At 41.5% G+C, this 15675-nt stretch overlaps 2 protein-coding genes across 2 annotated transcripts; both read right to left on the bottom strand.

Moving 5' to 3' along the window:
• Window positions 1–4414: 4414 nt before the first annotated feature.
• Window positions 4415–7815, bottom strand: LOC115664812 (GDSL esterase/lipase CPRD49-like). Its single transcript, XM_030586702.2, has 6 exons — window positions 7514–7815; window positions 7204–7281; window positions 6191–6331; window positions 5500–5576; window positions 5271–5420; window positions 4415–4960 (listed from the first exon to the last, which is right to left on the bottom strand). The coding sequence occupies exons 1-6, from the start codon at window positions 7622–7624 to the stop codon at window positions 4747–4749; spliced, it is 771 nt and encodes a 256-aa protein (XP_030442562.1). The 5' UTR covers window positions 7625–7815; the 3' UTR covers window positions 4415–4746.
• Window positions 7816–8896: 1081 nt separating this feature from the next.
• LOC115664811 (putative ABC1 protein At2g40090) lies at window positions 8897–15327 on the bottom strand. Its single transcript, XM_030586701.2, has 12 exons — window positions 15042–15327; window positions 14145–14299; window positions 13858–13983; window positions 13560–13655; window positions 13323–13423; window positions 13006–13042; window positions 12032–12250; window positions 11533–11638; window positions 10657–10748; window positions 10396–10575; window positions 10138–10251; window positions 8897–9435 (listed from the first exon to the last, which is right to left on the bottom strand). The coding sequence occupies exons 1-12, from the start codon at window positions 15226–15228 to the stop codon at window positions 9235–9237; spliced, it is 1614 nt and encodes a 537-aa protein (XP_030442561.2). The 5' UTR covers window positions 15229–15327; the 3' UTR covers window positions 8897–9234.
• Between the last annotated feature and the right edge of the window lie 348 nt (window positions 15328–15675).

Here is a 15675-nt window from a genome sequence, read left to right as displayed (position 1 = left end):
CGAATTTGTTTTTCGTTGGAAATTCAAAACGAAAATTGTAATTTCGTGTGGGAAATATTCGAAATTTCCAACGAATTTCTTTTTCGTCGGAAACTACCAACGAAGATTGTTTGTCGGAAAAATTCGAGATTTCCAACGAATTTTTTTTTCGTTGGAAATTAAAAACGAAAATTGTAATTTCTTATCGGAAATATTCGGGATTTCCAACGAATTGTTTTTTCGTCGGAAATTACCAACGAATGATTTTTTCGTGGGAAATTAACAACAAAAATTGTTTTTCTGAAAAATTCGCGATTTCCAATGAATTATTTTTTCGTTGGAAATTAAAAACGAAAATTGTAATTTCTTATCGGAAATATTCGGGATTTCCAACGAATTTTTTTTTCGTCGGAAATTACCAACGAAAATTGTTTGTCGGAAAAATGGGGGATTTCCAACGAATTTTTTTTTTCGTTGGAAATTAAAAACGAAAATTGTAATTTCTTGTCGGAAAATTCGTGATTTCCAACGAATTTTTTTTTCGTTGGAAATTAAAAACCAAAATTGTAATTTCTTATCGGAAAATTCGCGATTTCCAACGAATTTTTTTTTCGTTGGAAATTAAAAACGAAAATTGTAATTTCTTATCGGAAATATTCGGGAATTCCAACGAATTTTTTTTTCGTCGGAAATTACCAACGAAAATTGTTTGTCGGAAAAATGCGAGATTTCCAACGAAATTTTTTTTTCGTTGGAAATTAAAATCGAAAATTGTAATTTCTTGTCGGAAATATTCGGGATTTCCAACGAATTTTTATGTCGTTGGAAATTAAAAACGAAAATTGCAATTTTCTTGTCGGAAATATGAGGGATTTCCAACGAATTTTTTTTTCGTCGGAAATTACCAACGAAAATTTTTTGTCGAAAAAATTGGGGATTTCCAACGAATTTTTTTTTCATGGGAAATTAACAACGAAAATTGTTTGTCGGAAATATTCGGGATTTCCAACGAATTTTTTTTCGTCGGAAATTACCAACGAAAATTGTTTGTCGGAAAAATTCGGGTTTTCCAACGAATTTTTTTTTTCGTTGGAAATTAAAAACGAAAATTGTAATTTTTTGTCAGAAATATGAGGGATTTCCGACGAATTTTTTTTTCGTCGGAAATTACCAACGAAATTTTTTTGTCGGAAAAATTGGGGATTTCCAACGAATTTTTTTTTTGGTTGGAAATTAACAACGAAAATTGTTTGTCGGAAATAGGAGGGATTTCCAACGAATTTTTTTTCGTCGGAAATTACCAACGAAAATTGTTTGTCGGAAAAATGCGGGATTTCCAACGAATTTTTTTTTTCGTTGGAAATTATCACCGAAAATTATTTGTCGCAAAAATTCGCGTTTTCAAACGAATTTTTTTTTCGTTGGAAATTTAAAAAAAAAATTGTTTGTCGGAAAAATTTGGGATTTCCAACGAACTTTTTTTTCGTCGGAAATTACCAACGAGAATTGTATTTTTTTTGTCGGAAAATTTCGCGGATTTCTGACGATTTTTGCAACGAATATTTTGCAACGAATTTTTCCAACGATTTTTAGCGACGAATTTTGCCACGAATTAATTTTCGTGGGAAATTATCAACGAAAATTCAAATTTTTTTTCGTCGCTAATTTCGTTGGAAATTACCAACGAATTTTGCCACGTTTTTTCCAACGAATTAGTACCAACGAACTTTCCAACGAATGTTTCCCACGAATTTTTCCAACGAAATTTTTCCAACGAAAAAATTTCGTTGCAAATTACCAATGAAAATTTAAATTTTTTGTCGGAAAAATTTGCGACGACTAATTACCAACAAATTTTTTTTCGTCACAAATTTCGTTGGAAATTCGTTTTCCAACGAATTTTGCCGAATTTTTCGTTGGAAATTTCGTTGGAAAACTCTTGTTTTTTTGTAGTGTTACTCTCCGTCAGTTTCCGTTAAATTTTGCCATCAAATTGTTGAGTTTGATGACACGTGGCAATTAACGGGTGTACTAGTTTGGGGTTTTATCATTTGTTTGTCACATATTTATCAATTTGTGGTATTTTGTAATAGTAATCTAATTTGATATCACAAGTGTACAGGTGGGCTTTTCGGTGATCAAAAAATTAGTTTGGAATAAATTTATCGCATGTGTACCAGTTTGGAGTTTTTGGTGGTAAAAAAATTAGTTCATGGTAAATTTACGACCGAATTGGTAAAAGTGCAATATGTTTAGACTTTCCGACGGCTTCCCGACAATTTTCCCAGAGCTTGGGTGACAATTTTAATGGTCTCCAAAAATAGAAAAAAGAAGAAGAAGGAAATGAGGATGTCGAATAGTTTCAGCGTGATTTACGTATAGATTATATTTGATTAAATCATGTAAGTTAGACATAGGTTAAGCCATAAGGCGACTAGGGGTTGACTTCACCTAATTATTGACCTAAATGATGTCGACTCGTTTAGGTCAATTGGACGAAAATTTCCGTTCAAGTTTCTCCAATCGAAATCGTTGACCGTGGAGGAAGTCATCCCAATCAAACACTATATTTCCATGAAAGAACGAGGGCTATTTCAAAAGCCTACCTTGTCTTAGAAAAAAGTTTGGTTAGCTACGAATCATATCATTTTGCGGTCGTCCTCTTGCAAAAAGCATGTTGATTTATCTTTTCGGAAAAATTACCAAAAAAGTCCTAAACCTTTTGCAGTTGTGCCAATTCAGTCCTAAACCTTTTTTTTTTCCAATTCAGTCTTAAACCTTTTGCAATTCAGCCAATTCAGACTTTTTGGCCGGCCGAAGCTAATGTGGACGCTGGGCGGCACTGACGTGGACGCCGGCCGGTGACGTGACAATATTTTAATATTTTTTTTGAATTTTTTTTCCTTTTCCTTCTTCCCCCTGGCCAGGGGGAAGCTCGCCGGCAAGGTCCACTGGGGAGGCTCGCCGTCGCCGGGCAAGGCGAGGCGTCCTCGCCCAACCTCGCCACGGCTGTGCGACGGCGAGGGCCGGCGAGGGTGGAGCTCGCCATGGTTGGGCGAGCTCGGCGTCGCCCAGCGGCGGCGAGGGCAGAGCTCACCTAGCCATGGCGAGCTCCGCCCTCGGCCCTCGCTAGTGCCGGGGAGGGCGAGCCTCGCCGTCGCACAGCCATGGCAAGGCTCGACCTTGCCAGATCTGGGCGAGGTCGCCCTCGCCGGCCGCTCGCCATGGCTGGGCGAGCTCGACCTCACCCAGATCTGGCGAGGTCGAGCCTCGTCATGGCCGTGCGACGGCGAGGCTCGACCTCACCAAATCTGGGCGAGGTCGAGCCTCGCCGGCCGCTCGCCATGGCCAGGCGAGCTCCGCCCTCGCCGGCCCTCGCTAGTGCCGACGAGGTCGAGCCTCGCCGTCGCACGGCCATGGCGAGGCTCGACCTAGCCAGATCTGGGCGAGGTCGCCCTCGCCGGCCGCTCGCCATGGCCGGGCGAGCTCGACCTCATCCAGATCTGGCGAGGTCGAGCCTCGTCGTGGCTGTGCGACGGCGAGGCTCAACCTCGCCAGATCTGGGCGAGGTCGCCCTCGCCGGCCGCTTGCCATGGCCGGGCGAGCTCGACCTCGCCCCGATCTGGCGAGGTCGAGCCTCGCCGTGGCTGTGCGACGGCGAGGCTCGCCCTCGTCGGCACTGGCGAGAACCAGCGAGGGCGGAGCTCGCCATGGCTAGGCGATGGCAGAGCTCGCCCAGCCATGGCGAGCTCCGCCCTCGCCGTCGCACAGCCGTGGCGAGGCTGGGCGAGGTCGCCTCGCCTTGCCTGGCGATGGCGAGCCTCCCCAGTGGACCTCGCCCGCGAGCTTCCCCCAGGCTGCACTGGCCAGGGGAAGAAGGAAAAGAAAAAAAAAAAAAAAGAGAAAGGAAAAAAAAATTCGAAAAAAATATTAAAATATTGCCACGTCACCGGCCGGCGTCCACGTTAGCGCCGGCCGGCGTCCACGTCAGCTCCGGCCGGCCAAAAGGACTGAATTGGCTGAATTGCAAAAGGTTTAGGACTGAATTGGCACAACTGCAAAAGGTTTAGGACTTTTTTGGTAATTTTCCCTATTTTTTCCAAAACATTCGGACCACACCCAGATTTCATCTCTTCATTCACTTCAATCTATCTGAATCATTTCAGTACTCAGGACGATGACGGCGGCAACGGATTATACCACCGCAAGAACACACCAGGACATATTTTCTTTGAGGAGCGATTTTATATAGAGAAAGGATAGAGATCAAGCTGAGCTTATCGAATGGAGGTCGCTCGAGGCCTACGTTTCTTGCTTTTCTTTTTCGATACTTAATGCCTTTTTTCGATTGGCCTAGTCAGATGGAAACCCGGTTCGCCACTCTTCGGTTTCTTTGAAAGGCTTGGGAAGTTTCAAGACTAACCGAAGAGACGCCGACTGCGACATCCGGGATCTTCGGGTACGCTATCTTCAGCAGTCAAAACTGCTTTCACAACACATAAAATGTCTCCTCCTAAGAGTAGTCTGATGTAACCGCTAACCTCAGGTCAATCAATAAAAACAATCTGATCTTAGGCCGTCAAATCATGACAAGACGACGCATTATTGAAAAGAAGATAATCTGGCAAGAATCTGGAACATACTTCATCTGAGCAGTACCCTACAACACCTGTTGGACATACTATTCTCAATTCCTTCCTTCTCGTGCCATCATACATCTCCCGTCAATATGGATCGCGCAAAGCATGCATGAGACTGTTCAGCGACCTAATCCCACTGGATTGCCCTGTGGAATGTCCATTCCGATGGATTCAATGTTGTTTTTCCATCGGCAGCTACGAGATCATATGGCGAATCCTCTGCGAATTCGGTAGGCATTGACTTCCAATGCAGAGACGGCTCCCATTCTGCTTCCTTAAGCACCTTCAGTATCTCCTCCACTACCACCTTGCTGCCCTCAGCAGCTAAATGGACACCGTCCCTGTGAAGAAGAATAGAGAACTCATTCACTTTCAACGCATTGATGTGATCCAATCTTCAATCTGGACAAGAAAGTGATGGAAGTTGACAGATGATTGTGCCTGAATTTGACAGTGTCGTGCCTCACAAACCAATGATCTGTACAATCAGGACTCATGATTTACCAAGATGGTCCAAATTTCATCCTGTGTTTTCAGCAGTATGAGCCGACTGCAACTTTAGCTTAATGCTAATAATAGCATGCAGTGTAAACATGACGGGAAAATACACTTGACCGCATGAAGAACAGTAAATATTATCACAGGACATACGTAAAGCATGTATTGAGCCAATCAGGTCTTCTCCGTATTGCACTGAAAAGATCAACAGCTGGCACCCCAATCTCCTTGCACAGCTTTAAGCATGCTTCCGAATACATTTGACACAACTCATTCGTGCGTACTAGCTCACTGAAAAACTCACTGTATTTCAAGATAAAGATGCCATTAGATGATTGATATTTAGTTAGAAAACCAGAGATTTGTCCATGCATTGGAGTACCTTGAGGTTTGACGAACTTTGTCTTCATTGACAGGAGGGCAGCTAAGAAATATAATTCGTGTTGAATCAGAAAGACTCTGTATATAAATAGCCATTAGAATCTAATTCACGTGATAGGATAGTATAACGCTTCTTAAAATACAGTGAATACTGAATAGACTAAAAATTCTAGGATCAAATGCTTGTGAAAGCATTCTTTCCTTCAGCAGAGCAAAAAATCTTAATTATGAAAGTGGAGAAGTTTGGCGACTTTTCTCACAGATAGAATTAACTGTATGATTATTGAGATCTTACTGAGACAATATAAGCGCGCACATCCTCAAAGAGCTAGTCCTAGAATTCAGATCAAATGCCTATGAATGTATTATTTCTTCCTGCACATCAAATAAAGCCGGAATTTCTTTCTTCCATGACCTCTTGTCAATGAAAGCGGGGAAGCTTGGCAAGCCTTCTCACAGAAAGGACTGTCAAGTTTATAATTCTCAAAATCTTACAAAGATAGTAAACACGTATACATCCCCAAAGGGCTTTTCATCGATTATATTCACTGTTGCACTATAAAGAAAAAGAAGAGCATGTTCTGGCATCAAAGCACTACCACACTGTTGCGGTCACCACAAGCCCCCACCAAATGCAAGGGCAAAATGAATTTCGACAATGACAATTTCATCTCAGGATGCAAATTACGTACCTTGAGATGCTCTCCAATCGTTCTCATGTTTTCGACATATTCATGAAGAGGAACATGTGGGCCAAGGCCAGATGAGTGAGGCCCCATTGAATCATTACCACCAAAATAAACTATTATCAGGGAAGGCTGTACTGCTGCATCCTAGAAAAAAAATGAAGAACACACCAGTTAGAACTACGATGTGAGAAAGCCCATAAGATCATCCCAGAGCACTGCACTTCATTGAGCTTACCCTTTGTTCAAATACCAGGATTTAGGCAACACAGAAGAGATTTTTCAAAAAGCTAAGTTCGCTATATATAAGACGTCTTTACCAAGTACTTAAACTACACAGCTGAGATTCTTTAGGACTAACACAGAGTATACTACAGCCAAAACTCTGAAAACTACTGGCCAGCAGTCTAATGTTACATGAGCAAGCTCAGTAACTGAGCCTTTGAGAAGAGATTCACTCAAGCAGACTCATGCCCCTTTCGAATTCCAAACATAACTACGCTCAATGCACGTACTTCCTTATAAAGACAACCATTCTCAATTGCTTTGGAGACACGATGATAACCGCAGATGAGAACCATTTGAAAGGTGATACTGTTAATATGCACAAGAACAGTCAAGGTACGTACGGCATCATCCATCAGGTTTCACTCCTTTGCAAAGACACAGATTTTCTCCAAAGTAATGCATGCCCATAAAAATTTTCCACTTCCTCTACCAGGCTAGACACATCGTAACCAACGGCAAGGACACAGTAAGTACAAAATGCACAAGTAATTGGACAAATGACATTTGATCACAGGAGGTGCTATATCATCACAGGATTAGGCTCCGTTTGTTTTGCGAAAAATAAGTGAATTGGAATATATTTTCCAAAATATTTTTCATCAAACTAATTATTTCAAGCGATATATGCATTTATTCTTGAGAAATTTTTTTCCAAATCACTCATTTTTTTCGCGAAACAAACGGGCCTTGGTGCATAAACAAATTCCAGGAGACAAATGCTTGTGCATTACCTTTGGAAAAACTTGATCGAGGACCTCGATGGCGCGGCGCGAGTTCCATCCATAGTATCCTCGCAGCACTATATCAGCCTGCGATGATCGGGTAATCATTAATCCATGAGCAAAACACCATGAATTCTACATGTTCAGCCCGTCAGATCAAGGGTTGGTGCGTACGGACAAATTCCCAGCACACAGAACGCCATCAATGCGCAAAAACAGACGTATTTATTCACACGACGAAACACTCCGAAAATCGAACCAAGAACAGTTGATCAAACGAAACGAAGTGGGTAAGGATCAAAACGGCATCTTTTCTAACCTTACGAGCGTAGACGTCGGAGAGGATGGCGCCCCAACCGCCGTTGCTGTAGCTGAGCTGCACTATGGAAGAGCCGAACAGGACGAACTGAGGCCTCCCTGGTCCCACCATCTCCTCCACCTCCTCCTCCTCCTGAAACACCCAGCCCTCTGTTTCTCCGGACGGAAGCAGTTCCGTTTCGGTGGTGAAGTAATTCACCGATTTTCTCGGAGAGAATGTCGACCGGAATGCGATCCGCTTTTACGGAGTGTGTTCGTGGTTGGTTGTGTTCAAGAAGAGAGAGAGAGAGACACGCACACATACGCCACTATGGTTTCGTCGAGTACGACATATTAAATGCGATCATGGAAACTTTCATTAAATTTGGTGTAAGAATTGCAGAATTTGAGTAATTATATAAATGTCGAGAAAAAAATAGATTTAATGTTGTCGTGTACTCGATCGGCGCAGTTCCAGCTCCATAAATTGCTGTCTGTTTTGGTTAGGATGGGTCGTCGTCGTGAGGAGTGATGAAGAAGAGGTCGTGGTAAGAGGATTGTCGATGAATCTGCGACGCCGGGTACTGTTGTTGATGTGCGCACCCAACCATCAGCCTGGCGCGTGCGAGCCCGCTCCAGCTTCGGCCGTCCGATCGCAAGAATCCCAGCCCGTGATGTTTCGACGGCCGAGACGAAATGGGCTCGCACTCACACGGTCCGGGCGCATAGGAGATTTTTGTTGCCCTAGCTAAGGCTGTTGTCAATAAATGCAACTTATGGCAGTTGGGGTGGGTTGGTTGTTAACCGGAGCTTGGTGGGGTCTGTCTAGCGTCGGCGCTTGAATTTGGGGGCGTTACACGTCAGTACCACCACGGCCACTTGCATTGTACGTGGGGCCTTTGAATCGAATTTCCTACGGTCATTAATCCCCCCCACCGGCACGAAGGTCGAGCCAGTCATGAGTTGAAACTGATGGGGAAGATGGGATGTGAATGTGATGTGCCTCCCCCCATGATCTTGCAGTAAATTATTCTGTCGGGTCGAAAATGAGAACGTATTTCGGTATTTTTCTCGAGTTTCGACAAAAAAGAACTCCTTTACCAGCGCGACGTGTTGGCTTCTCATGCTACTAGTTCAAAAGCTGCCTCGTTGTGTTAACAAAGGTAATTTTCAGGTACAGAAACCTGAGAAAACAATGGTTGCAAGGTTTTGAGTTCGACCGGTTTGCAATTTCCCGAAATTGAGCAATGAGCAACATGTGACGCGACAGTCCCGTCGCTTTCCAAATCCATCCGAAGCCGGAAACTTCTAACAAACTACTTTGCGGGCCGTAAGAAAGCTTCACAACATAAACTGTGAATGACAGAGACAGAACACATTCTCTTGCACGGCTAAGATCAAGCAATTATGAAAGCAGACATCTCATTTAACAGCGCCGAATATGAGTCCCTCCAAAAGAATCAAACTTGTTATTACAGTAGCTCTCCCACATCACCCCATGGGGAGATCTCAAAAAATGAAGAGTTGCCGATGTGCTACAAGGTAGATTGACATCAATTATTTGCTTGTTTCCTATATAAAAACTTGATCTGTCGATCCGGGATGGAGAATCCTCCATGTGAATGAAGAGATCGTAACCATGGAGAGAAAGAATATAATTCGGGTGAAGGTCATAAAAATAATGTTCAGAGAAGGGTAAAAGACTACAAGGAACTATCATTGTTTAAGTGAGTTATTATGGTTTCACCAGGGCAAAGCTTTTCGAAGTTGTAAAAGCCACAGGGCCAACTGCATTCCGAAAAGACGAGCTTCCACCGACATTTCCTCCAACCAGACACACAACCGGCGTAAGAGGGATCTTGTTTCGTACTTCTTTGCCTCAAGAACTGCTTCTGAAGATATCTTCCCAATGATAAGAAATGTCTCCAGTGAAGATCCCTGCAACTGTTAAAAGGCACAGCTTAGCTGGAGGACACACAATTAGTTGAACTTTTTTAATTTACATTATAAACAATTCTCCAAAATATAAGCTGCAAAATACAATGACGATACGGTCCACAAAGACAGGTAACACAAGCGTCCTCGTACCCCTCCAGCCGGTAATTTTCTCAGATATCTTGCTAATAACTTACCTTGCGTTCTAATGAGCTCTAAAACTGGAGATACCAATATCCTAGCAAAAGCTACAAGCTGTTTACCAGAGCAGTTGCATGGTCCTTATTCCTCTTCTCAGCAGAAAGGACATTTTCATAATACATTCAGCACATCAGAGAGCAGACCGAATTTATGCCAAAATCAGAGAGAATATATTTATCATTTACTCTAATTCCAGGATTTTAATAGTCTTACTGACAATTAAGGTCAAGTAGTCCCGTATTATGACAATAGGGGCATATCCACTCTCATCAACCAAAATGCATATTATATGAAACTAATAATTCAGGATACATTACTCAGATGAGGGGGACAGAAGGGGGCTTGCCATAATTTGGCTTCATTTGGCTCACTACAAACACGACCAATATGACAAGTTCTACTACTGTCAACAGGAGACTATGTACATGGTACGGAGGCAGAAATTGCCCAAAAGGTTAAACAACACAACAGGATTCTATAAATGCAAATAAAGAGGTAGCCATGCAATACCAGTGCATTGTTTACAGCTCGTAGACAGTCATTTGTCTTCAGCATCAGTAGAATTACTCGAGGCAGTCTTCTCAGAAGTTCTGAGATCTCTGAGAAATACTGAGATGCGTACATCTGCTAGAGTAAGTTAAAGAGTGTCATGTTACTACCTGATAAAATAATCGTGCTGAGCATAAGTAACAAAGGAAAAGTAAATACGATTAGAAGAAAAAATAGATCCCAACAAGCACAATCAGTGGCATTCGGGAAAACAATCACCTGTATCTCCGAACGGTCACTCTCACTGCCTTGTATAACCAAATGGTCAACAGCAGGATCAATAACTCTATTCCACGGCCTCATGGTCAAAATTCCTGCAAATAGTGCACAAAGGTCCTCCCCTGCTCCCAGCTTCACACTATTTTCCTTTATTGCTTTAGCATCAGCAAAAACCAGTGCCTATATTACACAAAATGTGAAAACATCATAAAAAAAATCAACTCATGTATACCGCATTATGCAAGTAATGAGGTAATATACCTTCCAAAGAGCAGCATAGTTAGTCCTAGTAGACACGTCAAGCTCCTTATAGAGACCATGATCTAAAAGTACCAACTGTGGTTTTTTGTTACCTAAATGATTGTAGAAAGAAAAGAGCAGAATGTTAGCACAAAGAACCAAAAACATAATATGAGACCTAGTGCTTTCATATGTGAACCTGTGTAAAACTTGCGATTTGATTTGTGAACTTTTGCAAGAGATGGATTGTCATCATTTTATACTCCAGATACTTAGGTGAATGTATCGAGTCCTTCTCAAAGTAAACAAGGGGGACAGACAACTTTGAACAGAGAAAGAATCTCAGATACAAGATGAAAGCATCAATAAAAGGAACTTGAGATTCTTACGGAAGTTAAACTTGTTCTTGTATTTAGCTGCTCATGACAAAATTAATGGTAATGTTAAGAGAACCATCTCATCATAGAACATGGCCAGGTGGATGTTAGAGATACATTGTTAAGTTTTCCTCTAATTGTTTACGATAACAAGTATGATATTGCATTTGTGCAGTGAAACAGTCTTTCCGATTAAACTCAGAAAGGTCCTCCAATTCTTTTCTTCTTGATCTACAAAAAGTACATCAAACTACCAAAGTTTCACAAGGAAAAGCTCATGCTTCCTACAGAATAACTCAACGTCTGATAAGATCCCGGATTATAAATTTAGCAGTCTTATGTGAGTATGCCAACAACATTCTGATTAAATCATCTATCTAAGTATGATCGAATCCCACAGAGCCCCCAAAGACCACATTTTCCCACCTTTAGTGATATCTGAACTTCTCTTTACAATTTATGAGAAATAAACTTATCAAATCAAGTAAATGTTATGCAACACAAGAAGAAAGCAGATCACCTAAAATACTCCTGGAAGGCATAGGACGAACTATCAAATTGGCAGCATGCGGATCACAGTGGACAAACCCATGTTTGAACATCATTTCAGCAAAAGCTTGACTGACCTGCGAAATATGAGCCAAAAGTCATCCAAAGTTTGTGTTTTCTCCCAATCATCAACTTCACTTTCCACCAGCCAGGTAAAAAACTCAATTCCAACTAGTCTAAACCATAGACATACTTCGATCTCTTCCCTTGCAGTCACATTAAAAAGGAGTTTTCATAATTCTACAGTGACTTTTAAGAAACCAATTTATAACTCCACTTAGTTAAAAGACCTCCCCGGCATCCCCCCTTTGCTAAACTAAATTGAAAAATTTTGTGATTGTAACAGTGTCTTTTTAACTGTTGCACATACTGCATGTTTGGCAAATTAAAAAAAATGAGTTAGGCGACCTATTTTGTGATAAATAGTTACTAAGAAGCATATCAATGCGTAAAAGAAAATTTGAACTTACTAGCTTTGAAACTTCACTTGGCCGAATTCCAAGCTTCCGAATGGTCTTCACATCATTTATTTGTGCACCATCCATAAATTCCATGATCAACAACTTTGAGGTACTTAGGTTCCAATATACCTTCGGTGCATAAACATAGTCTGCAATGTGGGGAGATAGCTTCCGAAAGTTATCCATACATTTCTCACTATTCTTTGCCTCAACCAAGAAGTCTAGCTCCTGATAGCCATATTTAGAAGAAATAGCAATCATGTGATACAGCTTCCCAACACAATAATATTTGCATAACAGTTACATGAATGCTACATTAGAAAAGTCTCCTTCCCCGATGAACAGATTAAAGGTATAACATTTTCAATATCATGTTCCTCACACGATATTTGCACATCTTAATTCCCAACTGAAAATATTCCGATCTTGAGATTAGATGAAAAGATCCGTAACCTTCCAGGTTTACGAGACAGCACAATAGACACCGAAGAGAGAATGATGTACATTACGGTGCAGTCACTCGGAAAAGAAATACCTCATTCCCAGCCGCACTTTATTTAAAGAGGTTTTTGGGAGAGTATTCTTCAAATGAGAAATACAATCAAAACTGGTGGAAAGCAGGTCTGAAAAGTTCCCTTAGGCAATATGCAGGCATTTTCACATATTGTATGCACAGATAGAAGGAGAGAAACCTACAGTTTCAGAAAAGCTCCCAAATGATTGAGGCATCAAAACTCACAAGCAAACAATGTCAGAGGTGACTCTAAAAAATATGCCACTTATTTCTATATTTTGCAGCATCAGAGTCAACATAGCATAGATACGATGTTTAATTATAGTGTGCAGACAGTCCAGAGTTAGCCCTTGGCAATCTGCTTTTACAGTATTCAACTTCAACAAAGTTTGTTCTTTGTAACCCACCATCGAGAAAGACATGCATTAGGAAAAAGCCATGAAGCTCAGATGTCCTAAAACCAACTTACCTTTGGCAGACTTTCACGCATTTCATCAACCAGCCACCTGTGTGAGAAAAATGAGAGATCACATTCAACATACTTGGGCCCAAAAAGCAATGTGGCTAAATGTATGATTCCGGCACCTTTATTAAGGAAATGAATTAAATTGCCAGAAAAGACGACCTATGAATGAAATCACAAACCTATATATTTACATAGACATTACACGCGGCGAGCAAAAAAAATAGATATTTACACGTATGCAATCATATATTGATGCAGCAATAAAGACTCCTTGTAATCTCTTCCTTAGAAGGATAACGTATATATTGCTAAAGATCTACCTGTAATCAAAACTGGGGAAGATACGATGTAGAGTGTTCACGATTAAATCAACAGTAGCATGATCTGCAGCTGCAGTATCCGTCATGTGAGTGTGCTGCACCTGATCATCATAAATTTTGTTGAATCAGGTCAGTACATGAAGTATCTAGGAGAAGTATAAGAAATTGCATGACTTGCATCTTTGCCTAACATATGAAGATTGTGAGTAAACATGAAAAAATGATGAAAAAATAAACCTTCACGGCAACTTTGAGGCCGTCAGGAGTGCGGGCAACATGAACTTGTGCTAGGGAAGCGCTTGCTATCGGAACAGGATCAAATTCAGTAAAAATCTGGAGAAATAAAAAGCATAGCTCAGTGATACTAGAGAAACCGAGAAAAATGAAGCATCCATGTGGAAACTAATACGCGAGCGTATGCATGGGACACTAGTCAAACTAATTAACGCAAACTCAACATATTAAAAAGAGCGTATGAGACCATAGGCAAATGCATATGATTCCAGTTACGAAATATTACAACAAGAATACATACTTTATCTGGTGTCTCACCAAGCTCTTTCTTAAAAACTTCCCGCACTTGATCATAGGAGGAAACTGGACATTTGTTCAACATAGACTCCCTCATTGTCTTGGCATACTCTTCAGGTACCAAATACTCCTGTATAAATTAACACAGCGGTAATGCTACTTGTTGATTTCCAAATCAACTCCTACATATATCCTACTCAGGTGTCTAAGATTATCGTGAAAAAGATACCAGAGGAAGTACTGTGCTTAGATTGCCTAATAGCATCTAAAGAAGCAAAATCAATAGCATACCAACTGTCCAATATGTTGCCCGAGCTTGATATATATTCCTCCATTTTTGAAACATAATTCCTGAAGCTTAAGTGCTGATCTGAGATGAACTTCGTGCTTAACTCTTGACCTTTCTTCACTACCCTCTGGCAGTCCCAACAGGGAGTACTGGTAATCTAGTTACAGAGCACAATTTAATTTACCAAAGAAACAAGAACCAACGTGTTTTTGAATAGACAACGAGCCACATCAATCACACTTGTAAATTATTAAACGAAACAAAATTTGGCCTGACAACAGAGTATTTGGAATGTAGTTACAGTTCCCAGCACAACTGAATGCATCAACGAATCAAGAACCAATCTCTCTTTGCATGCTAATGCAAGTAGATGACAAAAAAGATCCATAATTATATGAGACCGATAATATTTCTGGTAATACAAGATTTGGCTTGAATACAGTCCCTAATTCCACCTAATATTTCGTGTCAAACGTAGTACACGAATATCACACAGCCAACACATCCAATTATCACACGAGCAGCCACTTCAATGAAGGTGAAAATTCAATTGCATCAGATCCAATCCTTCCAAAGACCATGCCATTCCTCGCGCAGCTTATAAACTTCTCGAGTTCATTGTCAAATCCGGCTTGCACAGCGATAACTTTCATCGAAAAGCATCATCAATACTTTGGAATTGTGCAGTCAAGAGAGGTCGCAGGCAAAAAGCAGCGGGCGGTATGTGGTTAAAGCTCGCGTTTTCAAATACAACCACTCTACGCTGTGTCGAAACAAACATGTTCTTTCGTAATATAAGTTCTGAAGCAGTCGTCGGCACACGAGTAATTCAGATTCGCGGATACGGCAAAAAAGAAGGACATGGTCATACAGGCAATAACGGGGGCGAAGGTGCATACCGAAGGCAATCGAAGCGGCGGTGGCGGCGTCGCGGGCGAGGCGAACGGGAACGACGGTGCAGAGCTTCAAGGCGGTGGCCGGATCGTCGGAGGCCGCGACCGCCGCCCCCGCGGCGCCGCCGCAAGCGGCGGTGCCGACGACCGCGAGGAACCTGGCGCGGGAACGCCAGAGGGATCGCGCGGCCATGTCCCCGGGCGGTGGCGAATGGTCGGAACGCAGCGGCCCCAGCGCGTCGCTCCCACGGATTGAATCAGAGTTTTGCACGCCGCAGGCGTCGAGACATAAATATAGGTGCAATGCCAGGCTGTCGTGCTAACTGTTTTTGTCTCTCTTTTGGCCCAAATGCTGACTATGTTTGACTTTCGTGTAAGAAAACCCCAATCCGAACCAGACGTTTTTCTTTTTTTTTTTACCTTTGCATAGCGCGGGATTTTTTTTATATATATTTTATTGGGGAAATTATAAAGATGTAAAAGGAGGAAGAACCGATTTTTTATCATCTGAAAATAGCAAAATTAATAAACTCCTCGATAAAAAATCATGAAATAGATATTCAAACTCAAAAACAATATCTGACAAAATTAATGTAAAGGAGGACAAAAACAATACCTGACACAATTTTGAACTGAGAAC

Source organism: Syzygium oleosum, unplaced genomic scaffold (genome assembly GCF_021117445.2).
Source record: "Syzygium oleosum isolate NSW1041296 unplaced genomic scaffold, Sole_v2.1 Sole_v2.07, whole genome shotgun sequence".
Taxonomy (NCBI): domain Eukaryota; kingdom Viridiplantae; phylum Streptophyta; class Magnoliopsida; order Myrtales; family Myrtaceae; genus Syzygium; species Syzygium oleosum.
This window is presented reverse-complemented; position numbering and strand designations above follow the sequence as displayed.